The 12,635-nt window shown below is 48.2% G+C and overlaps 1 protein-coding gene across 1 annotated transcript in view; it reads right to left on the reverse strand.

Moving 5' to 3' along the window:
* Window positions 1–6,059, reverse strand: part of NSG2 (neuronal vesicle trafficking associated 2) — a 30,937-nt gene extending 24,878 nt beyond the window's left edge. Inside the window, exons 1-2 of the mRNA XM_063169033.1 lie at window positions 5,933–6,059; window positions 5,043–5,193 (exon numbers count right to left, since the gene is read on the reverse strand). Of these exons, the coding sequence (XP_063025103.1) occupies window positions 5,043–5,171 (129 nt within the window). The 5' untranslated portion in view covers window positions 5,172–5,193; window positions 5,933–6,059. The remainder of the gene's footprint in view (window positions 1–5,042; window positions 5,194–5,932) is intronic.
* Between the last annotated feature and the right edge of the window lie 6,576 nt (window positions 6,060–12,635).

Raw genomic sequence — 12,635 nt, forward strand, 5'->3', positions numbered from 1 at the left:
AGAGTGAAGCTCTGCTGCAGCAGCACATTCTCTGAATGATGGGAGGCTGCTGGAAGCTGCTCCAGGTCCCTAGTGGACGAGTGTAGTGGAGAGGTTGGTGTGTGAGAAGAAGGCCAGCACGGAGTGACATCCAAACAGGAGCAGGAATTGCCAAGGACACGAGCAGGGCTGTGCAAAACGTGCAAACAACATCAAGGAGGTTCCCCAAATGCTGCCCTGCCCGAGTGGGATGCTGCAAGGACTTACTGCAGCCTAATGAGCAGGGGTGGTGCTCAGTTCTAATACACATCCAGAGGACAAAGGAATTTGCACAGTGTAGGAGGGGAACAGGAGAGGAAGGCTCAGACTTTGCTATTTTTGGGGATGAGGCAGACTATCCCAAGTGGAGAGAAAAAAGGATGGGGAAAGGCAAGACAGCCTGTTCCTTTTTATTTGTTCTTCCCTTCCTTTGTTTTATCCATGTTTTCTTTCCCTTTGCATCCTCCTCCTCCCTCCTCCATCCTTTCCTCTCCCTGCCTGATCACTATCCCAGCATTTTGTGGCATCCCACCAGCCTCACCAGCAGAGGACCAGGAGTTGCCTGTCCCCGGCTCCTGCAGAGCTCCCAGGAATGCTCAGCTGGGGATGCTGAGCTGCCTGCAGCCCCAGGAGGAGCAGCAGCTCCCCAAAAGCAGCCCCAGCTCCCCAAAAGCAGCCCCTTCAGGCTGCACAGAGGGCAGGCTGACACTGCTACCCAGCACCGAGCTCCGAGCAGTCCCCGAGGTACAGGAGCACTCATCCAGCTACTCTGAATTATTCCTGCTCAGCTGGCCAGGACCAAACGTTATTTTCTGTTAAACCAACAGGGACAGGCTGTGAACACCAGGGAGCCTCCTGATCTCCAGGAACTCTGTAAATGAATGGCCTCAGCCACTCAGAGAGGGATGTGGCCAGGGGCAGGAGCAGAGGGTGGGGAGAGCATTTGAAGAGAGCTGTTACATCTATTTTCTTTTTGTTTTCCTGGGCTTGTGGCAGGAATTTGCCACTAGAGAAATTAATTCTCGAGCCTCCTGATGCATTCAAAATAAAGAACAATGAATCACATGATAAGCCTTTTGCAGCCTTCACCACAAAAGAGGTGCTCGATGTTTTTTACAGCCTGACAAGAGCTTTCATGCACTTTTGTGTTATGTAAAATTAGGATTTTACTGCCAGAGCAGAGGTATTTCCTGATGGATTACACTGAAGCAAGCCAAGAGACCAAGGGGTCCCCAGTTGTTGGTTTCATTTCACATTTCAGTGAACAGAATGGTCCCTGAAAAGCGGCACATCTTTCAGCATTATCATTGCCAGGATACAATCACAGCTGAAGCTGTTTGTCTATGCCTTGGAAAACAAGGCAACAGCTCCTCTTTTTCCCTTTGGTCCTAAAAGATAAAAGAATTCTGTTAGGTGGTTTTTTTTGTGGTTTTTTTTTTTTTTTGCTTTTTGAATCAAAAGAAATGAAATTCAGAGACATAAAAAGCCAGGTCAAGGGCTTGTCATTGTTAATGGGGCTATTATTGCTGTTACATGGATGGATCTCACCAAAAAGGCCATGCAAAAATGATTTAGGAGCACCTGACTGCCTTCTGCCCCAGCAAGGGAACAGGGGCAAGGGAAATGCTTGAAGATTGTCAATAAATATAAATGCACAGCAGGCTTAGCACCTTAGGGGGACAATTCCTGCCCTGTTTGTCTCCCTGCAGCCACACAAGCGCTGACAGAAGGGTGAGAATGCTGATGCTGCCGGAGGAGCAGCACAAGGAGGGGACATCCTCCTTTGGTGGGAGAAGGAAGAAGATATTCCAGTGGGCTGCAATTTTAAAAAAGAAGAATTTTGCCAAACTGAAGCCTCCTGAAATCCTGCCTGCATTTTTCCAACAGCAGCAAGGTGGGAGTCAGAGGGAGCTGCTCAGCTCTCAGTGCTTTGGAGAACAAGCCTGTTAGGAAAGCACCCCCAAAAGGACAGACAGGAAATTTAAGCACACCTTTAAGAGTTTTCCTTTCTCACCCCCAATATGATTTCTTCAAGGAACTATCTGAAAAGAGCTGGACTTCAGGGTTTACATCACATCAGTAAAAGCCTCATTTTTATATTCTATCTCCGTATCCTTTCTGTGACAGAGGAACCAGACACAAAAAACACTTGGCAAGAGATGATGGAAGCTCTGGTGAAACACCTACATAGGTTAATGCTGAGAGTCACTTTGAGTGACTCTCAAAGTGATTCAGCTACAAAAATGTCCTTAAAATAAAGAAAAAAATCGACAATTTAAGGTCCTTAAACCACCATTTTCAACCTGTAGATTCCACAAGCTTTGTGGGGTGCTTTCAGGGATCCAACAAAAAACAATTTTGATGTTCTTCAACTTCCATGCAGGTATCTAATACTCAACTGAAACAAAAAGGAGCAGAACTTGCAGATACACACCAGGTGAGGGCATTATTGTAGAGACAGCAGCTGGGCTGCCCAGCACAAGCCCTTGTACACTCTTGGATCACTCTCCAAAGCTGTTACTATTCCTCCTCTAGACAGAGCCCTGAGCTGCACCCAAACCTCCTTGCCCTGGTTTTGACGCACCCTGGATTGCCCTGACCCCAGGGTTAGATGCAGGTCAAAAACTCAGAATTTCCTAAACGAAGATCCTTTCCGACAGCAAAGAGAAGCCCAGAAAGGAGAATATTTTAGCAGGGTTTTTTTTTCAGGTCTCACTTACAGGAGCTGCCAGGACAATGCAGGCTGTCTGTGTGCAGTGCCGAGGATGCGATGCAGGAGCTGGGTGGCAGCATTGCAGGAAAGCCCCGAGGCTGTAGAGCCCCGTGGAGCTGTCCCTCACAGGGGACACCGGAGCTGTCCCTCACATTCGACACCGGAGCTGTCCCTCACAGCCGTCGGGCTCTCCTGGCTCCTGCAGCATCCCATGCACCAGGCACAGGAACCCTCAGGTCTCATTCTCCCGGGCTAAAAATCAGTCGCTCGACGAGAAAAGTCAATTTTAGGGGTTTTTTTTTTAACCCAGTCTCCTGACAGCAAGGCAAGTCCAAACAAGAATATACCCTGAAAAACTCGAAGTCCATGTCCACTCCTTCTCAAGGGGACAGTCTGCCTGAATCCAGCAGCAGCTTTGCTTTCTCAAGAACAAAGCTGCAATTTGCCCCTCTCACTTAACCTCTGCCCAAGCTTTTCACCTGAGGCTCAGCTCCTTATTAGCAGCTCTTTACACAGCCCCTCTGCCCCGGGGTGGGCTCACCCCACCAGAACCCCTTCTACAGAGAGCAAAGGAAACAGGTCGTGAATTATTTTGCTTTTATCATAAATAACCTCTCCTCCTGGTGAAGGGATTTCCAGCCCGTTAACTGCGGCCCTGCTGCAGGAGGAGATGAACCACAGCCTGCAGAAATCAATAGCTCTGACTCTAATGAGTTCTGAATCACGCTCAGCACGCCCGGAGATACATCCCACACTTCCAGCAAAGAAAAATATGGATGTTGGTAGATGCATTGGCAGTAATGTATGCTAATGAAGGTAATGTAACCTAACAACACGTGAATTATTGATGTGGGCATGTTTAAACAGAAAAATCAGCAAGGAATCACACCACACTGATCCACAGCAGTGTTTGCTCACCATCAGGCAACTGGAACACACTCTTAGCACTCGATCAGCTTGGAAAGCTCTTTGTTGGGTAATCCATGTCTCACCTGCTCCACAAGTCATTTCAATCCCACATTGCCATGTGACACTGGGTGATCTCAACGAGTCCTTTGTATTGGCATCAGAGGTTTTACACATCTACGGTTCCCCTAAACTTTTCAGACATTTATAACAAATCATATTGCTTTGCCCGAATTATTTTGATTAATCTTATTTATCAGAGTCACAGATAAGGGCTGGCTTAGCCTTGTTTCACAACAATTCACAGAAGTCCAACTCTCCTGAATGCAGCCAAGTTGCTCCTGTTTGCCATGAGGCACGTGGAGAATGGGACCAGTTCCTTTGTCTGGCACAGCTCTGGCTCCCAGGATGTCAAGGCAGTTGACTCAGCTCTATCCTAAAATAAACACGGTTTGTCTACCTAGACAGGTTTATCCCATCCATCACCATGTTCTCCTAATGTATTTAGGGAAAATTCATTTTGTTCCATGGTAAAAGCAGGATATATGTTCAATAACCATCAGTGTTAATTTTGCTGTTATTCCATTATCCTGCAAGATCTAATCATTCTGTCTGTACTTTGGGGTGGGCTGGCTCCACCTCTGTGGTATCTGGGAACTACATTGCAGACAGGCTTTGTTTTGGTGAGGGCTGTTGGGGAATACGGATTTTTACAGTCTCATCATGTCCTCACCAGGTTATACTGATTTGCATCATCCCCACGGGGATGTAGACAAAAGATTTCCTAGTTCACGCTGCAGCCAAAAAATCCCAACACAACCCGCAGCCAATCGCACATTCCTGGGGGTTTTAGTGCTGCATTCGGGTGTGAGAGACTTGAGAGGGTAAGGGAGAACAATGTCCCCTGCCCGGGGCCAAACGAGTCCCTGGGCTGTCCCCCAGGAACTCAGCCACCGTCCCCAGAGAAATCAGCATCCTCAGTGCCCAAATCAGCTTTTCAAAGCCACGGAGAAGAAAACAGAGCTTAACTGAGATAATTAAAACAGCTGCTTATTTCGGCAGAGTTATCACATTACCTCCTCTCAAAGCAGGCCATTAATCTTACTGATAATAACATATTGCACGCTGCTCCTCAGTTTCCCCAGCTTTGCAAGAGAAACACACCAAGGTTTTTTCTCCCGTTGTATTTAGGAATATTTGGGGTTCTTTTTTTGAGGACGGAATGCACTGGGGGATATCTGCGTGCTTATTTGCCGCGTTTAAACAGATAAACACACAGTGAAAGATAACCCCTGTTTATTTATTGAATAAATGTGCCACGATTCCCATCACCAGAGCCCAGTGACAAGCAAGGGGCACGTCCGTGAGCGCAACCATGCAGGAGCACATTGTGATTTTGTTTTACCTTTTCCGGAGCCGGGAACTGCAGGTGATTTACTTCCAAAGGCGTGATCAAAGGAACTGTCTGAAAACCATCTTCGTTGGATGGTGGTTTGTTGTTCTTGTCGTTCAAATTACTCCCCAGCTTCACCATCCTTGCAGCCGGCTTTCCAGACCTGAAACCGGGGGAGATGAGCAATGTCACCGGGGCAGGGGAAGGGGACAATTCCTGCCTTGCCCTGCTGGCTTTGGGTTCAGGTGTCGGTGCCTGGGTTACAGGGAATGACGCTTCACTACAGCAAAGCAATTGCCTTACACAGACACCCCACAAACAGCCTCTAAACCCCATAAACACCCTCCAAACCCCAAAAGCACCTTCTAAACGCCACAAACACCCTCTGAACACCACAAAGAGCCTTTAAATCACACAAACAGCTTCTAAACCCCACAATCAGCCTTTAAACCCCTCGCTGTCAGCCCAAACACGGCGCATCCCGAAGCGCCGGGAGAGCCACCGGCACTGGTGGGAATGCCACCAACACGACTGGGAATGTCACCAGCATAACCGGGAATGTCATTAGCACCACCGGGAATGTCACCAGCACCACCGGGAATGTCACCAGTGCTGGCAGGAGAGCCACCAGCATCACCGGGCATATCACCAGCATCACCGGGAGTGCCACCAGCACCGCCACCACCGCGGACACGCAGCGGGACACGAGGACACGGCGCGTCTCCCACTGACCCCAGGAGGGTTTTTAATGCTCCTCTCCCATTTTTGCAGCCCCCTTGGACTTTCGGAACCCCCTCCCCTGCGCATCCCGGAGCGCTCGGGGGTCCCCCATCCCATCTCCCCGGGAGCGGCAGCGCAGGCGGTCAGGGTGGGGGTTCTGCGGGCACGGCTGCGTTACTTACTGCCAAGCAGGCGGCGAGAGGCGGCGGCGGGGCCGGTGTGGAGCCCGCGGTGTCCGCGGGGGGAGCGGTGCTGAAGGGACAGCGCTGCGCTCGCTGCGGCTCCGCCGGTGACTGAGGCGGGCGGGGCGGCGGCTCCTTCCCCCCCCCCCCACACCGCCCCTCCGCCCTCAGCGCCATGGCCGCGGCCCCGTGCGCCCCCTGGCGGCCGCGCCGCGCGCACAGCGCACAGCGCCCCCTGCAGGCAGCACGCGTGAGGGAGCGGCCGCGCCGCCATGGCCGGGGAGGCGACACCGGCACCTGCGACACCTCCTTGGCACTGTCCGGGCACCGACAGCTCCACGGCACTGCCCGGGCACCGACAGCACCGCGGCGGAGGGGATCCTGGGCGGCGTCACGGTGACAGGAGCCCCGCTGTCACCGTCTAGTCATTGAGCGCTGTGTCCTTCACGATGGGAGTGTGTCCCATTGTGTGTGGGTGTCACACAATGATGTGGGATTGTGGAATGGTTTGGGTGGGAAGGGACCTTAAAGATCACCTGGTTCAAGCCCCGGTGTCCAGCCTGGCCTTGGGCACTGCCAGGGATCCAGGGGCGGCCCCAGCTTCTCGGGGCACCCTTTGCCAGGGAGAAGCACCCTCACAGGGAACAATTTCTGCCCAATATCCGAACCTAAATTTCCCCTCTCTCGGTGTAAAGCCATCCCTCCAGTTCCTGGTGCAGAGCCCCTCTCCTTGCAGCCCCTTCAGACCCTGGAAGGTGCTCTGGGGTCTCCAGACAAACTTCTCCAGGATGAACATCCCAATTTTCTCACCCTGTCCCCACAGGGAAGGTTTCCCCATCCCTTTTCCAGCTTCCTGGCCCTCAGGCACTCTCCCTGGTGCCCACTCATTACCTGAGAGGAGGTTGGAGCCAGCTGGGGTCAGTCACTTCTTCCAGACAACAAGGATGAGAGGAAACAGCCTCAGGTTGCACCAAGGCAGGTTGAGATGGGATATTAGGAAGAGATGGGATATTAGGAAGAGATGGGATATTAGGAAGAATTTCTTCACTGAAAGAGTGGCCAGTGAGAGGCTGCTCAGAGCAGCAGTGGAATCACCATCCCTGGAGGTGTTCAAAAACCATTTGACGTGGCATTTAGAGTTTAACAGACCTGGCAGTGCTGAGTTAGTGGCTGGACTCAATGATCTTGGAGGTCTTTTTCAGCCTTAGGCATTCTGTGATTCTCAAATGCTGGGATGGCAGGACAGCACCACAGCCACCATCTCCTGCAGCAGGAGGCTGAGCACTCCTCTTGGAGACATGGGATACTTTGGGATGACTTCAGCCTGATTTGTTTATAAATTTAGAATTTGCCTCCAGAGCTCGCAACTTGGCATTTTTCACGAGACCTAAATATACTCCTTGAAGGCGTGAACTGTTTCCATAATAAAGCCTTTTAGAATTGAGTTGTGAAAACTCATTTCAAGCTGTATTTTGGCAGAGTGAGGGGAAGTGCTGACTGCAGTGGTAGAGCTTGTTCACAGTATAGAGGGAAGAGCTGAGAGGAAGGGAGTAGAGAAGGGCAGCTGAAACTACCTGCTACTAACATCACCTTACATGGCCCATTAAAGATCCTATTTCCAACAGTTTCACCAGTTTTTCATGCTTGGGTTGGAATTTTCTCTATCACATTTCTGGATCAGGCCAAACTTCTACAGTAAATTTCACCCAAAAGGTTTTTTTCTGGGTTCCACAAATATAACAACCTTGAACAACTTTTGCTTGGAGTGTTACAAATTTTTGGCAAAGGAAACGTTGCATTGCAACTCCATGAAAATGGCATTGGGGTTTTCCACCTTTATCTGGTAATTATCAACTTGAGGGCTCTGTTGAAAAGCAAATTGATGTCTTTCATAGCTTTCGAATGCATCCTGTGATCTAAAAGCCAAATAATTTTCATTCACGTCAACACTGGCAATGAATATCCTGCTTAGCCAAAATATTACATTAATGACACCTAAGCTGGTGCTCTGACTTCAGAGAGATCTTAAGCAACACTTCACAAACACTGTGATGTGAAATCTCCAGAGGCACCTGTGCAAACCCATGGAAACTGGGCTTGCATCATGAAAAAATAAGATTGCAAATAAGGTTACCTGCTTGTTCCACACCTCTACTCAGTTGAACTCACAGAGTTTAATATATTAAACTTTTTTTGGTTATGCCTGAATACTCTTCATGGTAACAAACCTAAGGGGCAATGAGAGGAATCCCCTTCCTTCTTGTGCATTGCTCCCACTGACAAACACCTTTTCTGTAGCTGCAAATCTCCTGAAAACTAAAACCAGAGCTCAGCTCAGCTGGAGATATTCCATGTGACCCAGAGAACCCAGCTCAGCATGGCCAGCACTGGCACCAGGAACCACTTTTCCCCCAAAGCCTTCTACTTCTGAGTGCCAGCAGCAAGAACCTGTGAGAAATGAGCAGATGCTGCTTTTACCTTTTGACTTCTCAGGGTGGAAGCACATTTTAAGCAACCTTTTTCACTGGCACCTGAGAATTTTGGCAGCATGGTGGAGGGAGATGAGCAGAGAGATGTCCAAAGCCTCCCTTGGAATTACATCCAGTAACTTCCATTTCCTCCAGGAGACTGAACCAGCCCTGTGACTACTTTGGGTCAGTGTGGCCCATTTCAGTTTGAAAATACTTCTTTGCAAAATCCCTCTCTCACAAAAAACAAACAAACAAACAAACAAACAAACAAACAAACAAACACACAAACAAAGACACTACCAGGAGTACATTTCCTTAGCAGGATGCTTCATGGCAGAAATAGGTGTCTGAAGTTGCCAGCAAGAAGCTAAAAGTGAACATTCTGTAGGGACAACATTAAAGCAAGCCCAAGTGAGTATGAGAAATCAGAGTAACACACAGATTTTCTTACAGAGCCAATTCAGAGCCTGACATTTCCGCCCACACAGCACAGCTCAGTGACAGGCAATAAGACACAGCAGCAATATGAGCAACAGGAGACTCCAGAGGAATAAACAATATATTTCTTCTGTCAACAAAAATATATGCCTCTCTTTATTCCTTTCATAAGTCTCCCACAATTATTAATGCTCTGGGTTTGTGTGGCAGGGGGGCTGCAGGGGTGGCTGCTGGGAGAAGCTGCTGGAAGCTTCCCCCATGTCCCCCTGAGTGGGTCCAAGGGGGTAACACCTCTGGAAAACAGATTTAAGAATGGGGGTAGAACTGCACAGCTGCAGGCAGGAGAGAGGAGTGAGAATGTGAGAGAGGAACAGCTCTGCAGACATTCAGGATGAGGGGAAGGAGATGCTCCAGGTGCCAAAGCTGAGATCCCCCTGAAGCCCAGGGTGAAGCCCAAGTAGAGCTGAGCCCAGGAAGAAAGGAGGGCAACAGGGTTTGAGTACAAACATTTCATTTCATTGCAGCTTGTAAACAAAACATCAGTCACAGCACAGTTCAGCCTCTCCCCACTTCAAGCCTGAACACATAAATTAACTCCTCTTCAATGTTAATGAATATTATTCTACTCACTTGCTCCTTGATCTATGAAACACTTTTTGTCTCACTTCATAAAATACATTTCCTGCACACCAAGCATTTTTCTCTATAACGTTCCTGCTCATTAGTAGAAGGAACAATATTTTATCTGGTTTCATGTATTGAAAATCTGGGACCAGGCTTTCAATGAAAGCACTGGAAAATGTGTGAACAGGAAGTAGAGGTTACTAAGAAGAGAAACAACAAAACTTAAAGGCACTGAGTGAGGACAAGTTTTCAGGAAGTCACAATAGTCACGACAGGGCAATCCTAGGAGTAGCATCATCCACCTCAGGCTGTTCTACCAAAAGATTGTGTTTGCTTCTCAAACTTTAACCTGAGTTCATGTCAAAATTAGCAGTGAAAACCAGTGCAGTGTTCTTGTCCTTGGGAGATCACAGACAACTTAGCATCATACTCAAATTTTTTTACCCTTTCTGTAGCTGAAGGAATTTAAATACAAAGACGTGTAAAAAGTGACCACGTATTTTCTGAGCTGGTTTTAACTACTCCTAGTCACTGTTGTGAGGAGTTTATCCATTCCACAGAGCTCCACCAGCACCATTGACTTCCTGTCACACACAGTAGGAACCAGAAAGCAATCATACAGAACAGGGGAAAAAACTAAAAGCCATGTTAGTTTATTACTCGTTTCAAAATCCAGGAGATTACAAAGATTCTGGAAGAGAGGGAACATTTGTCAGTGCCACCCTGAGCCTTCCTGCACATTTCTTTCAATCTGCCTCTGTTCCTCCTCAAGCAGGACTGCAATAAATCTCACACATTCCCAGCATGAAGGGATCCTGTCCTGACCCCTGGGAGATGACACAGATCAGATTTGTTCACAGCCCAGCAACATCCACAGCTCAGCTGAGCGCCTTGGATGAGACACAAATGTGGAGTCCAAATTTAGAGAAAGAAGAAGAGATCCTCTCTTAATCTGCTCCACATATTCAGCTCAAGAAACAGATAAAAGAGGTGCCACAGTCACTGGGAGGTCAAAGCACTCAGCATCTTCCAGGAGGTGATCACCTCCCTGGATGAAGGCATATTCCTTTTTCCCTTAGAGGCCTCCATAACTTTCCCTCAATAAAATGAAACTGCAGCTACTCACATTAATTTTCCCTAGGCTGAAGCTTTCAAATGTGAATTTTTCTGCCTCAGATCAGAGGGGCCTGATGCCATCACTAATGAGTGAGAAACTTCCAGTGAATATTTATTAAAAATCCACTGTGGCTTAATATACTTCGATAAAACTTGCTCTTTTCCTCCTAAAGTAAAACTCCTCTTAAACCATAGGTTCTCCTGCTGCTTCAGTTTGCTGGAAAGCCCATGATGTTAAACCCATCCATGGCTGCTTTGGTTTTTATGCAAATTCCAACAATCAGAGTTATATAAGTGCTTATGCAATGAAAAGAAACATAATCCACAAACCTGCCCATGTCACTGAGCGTTATTTACAAGAGCTATAAATCAAAGTTCTGTTCTGCTTTATATTTAAGGGCCTACAGCACAGGCAAAATGTCATATATGCCCAAAATTTGCTTTCACTCACTTCCTCCTCCCAAAGAAAAAGAAAACTACAATTCAGCTGCCTGCTGAAGGCTATTCCTTAGTCAGAGTCCATGCAAAATTGTATTAGAAGCTTTGAAGTTAAAACATGAACATTGACTACCAGGGAGGGCCCTAAAGACAAAGACATTTACTGGATGTAAATGTTCAGTGAAGATAAAGGTCACCTTCTACTTTCCCAAAATCAAACCATGTTGGAAACTCCACATCCTGCTCTCAAGTTTTGCTTCAGAGCTGAAATCTTTTCATGGAAGGAATCAGCAGTGAAATATTATTAACCTTGGTGATTGATTATGTTGTAATGGCCAAGTTCTGATAACCTCAGAGGCCATGGGATTCTCAGCAGAGCCTCAGCTGGTAGGACACAGGAATCTGATTCATCCCAGAGAATCAGATTCATCCAGAGCAGATGGGGCATGAGCAGAGGAGCTGCTGGGCAAGCCAAGCCTCCAGCCTGCAGGAAATGAGGTTTTATCTCAACTGGTGGCTTCGGGCCAAATCAAGCAGGAAGCAAACCCTTTTGAAAATGCCCACAAACTGGATATTCCCAGAAGGGTCACTTCAGAAACATCACCACACCATTCCCAAGTTCCCAAGGCTGCAGCTGATCGGTGACATCATCCCCAGCAGCAGCACAGAGCAGCTGAGGGAGCTCCCAAAGCTCCCTGGCTCCTGTGCAGAGGGTGCTGAGGACACCCTGGCAAGGCTGCCCAGAGCCACAGCCCCACTGTGCAGGAGTGCAGGAGCTCCAGCAGTCCAGCCTCAGCCAAGCTCTCAGTGCTTCCAGCCATGGAAATCTCTGTGGAGCTCAGGGCTCCCAGCACATCCCAGCTTTCAGCTTCACAGCCTTGGAAGGGGCAGCCCAGAGCCAGCAGCTGGAGTTTGGAGCCTCCAGGCAGAGAACTCCAAGGCAGACTTGCCTGGCTTGAGCTGCTCCAGGAACCAGGCAAGAACTCCTCAAATGGGATAACTTCAACCAAAACACGTCAGGATGTTTTGTGCTATTTCCAGCTGAACTTGGACCAATTAATCTCCAGCTAGCATGGAACAGTGACACAAACCCCAAAGGCTTTACTCTCCACTGCTTACCTTCATCCAAAGTCTTTTGTATTTGTGGCACACAGGGAAAAGAGATTATCCAGACCAGCTTTTGGATCATGAGATAAGTGTCTGACACCATTACTTACAAATAACAAATTCAGCAGCAATGCCTTTGGCTGCTCTGTGTGCCCTGACTGTTCCCTTGCAGTTCTGTATCCCAAGGAGCCTCCTCAGATCTCCTGGCAACTGTTCACAGAGTTGAGATGAAGAAATGTCAAACTTTGGGAACAAGCTGCAGTTTCTGTTCTGTATAGAAAGGTAAATTATGCACTGAGAGCAAGGCAAAGCAAAGACAAAGTGTGACCTCTGTATTTGCACATCTGCTTCAGTTCACACTCCAAGGGAGATTTGTTATTAAAAACTTCAGGTAACTGATCTGCATTTTGAAGAATGTGAAGGAGAAGCAGTGGTGTCCAGGAGCCACAGCAGGACAGTGTGACACTTGTTCTTGGCTCTGCAGTGAAGATCAAAGTCCTCAAAGAAGA

This window comes from Melospiza melodia, chromosome 14, assembly GCF_035770615.1.
Source record: "Melospiza melodia melodia isolate bMelMel2 chromosome 14, bMelMel2.pri, whole genome shotgun sequence".
Classification (NCBI taxonomy): Eukaryota; Metazoa; Chordata; class Aves; order Passeriformes; family Passerellidae; genus Melospiza; species Melospiza melodia.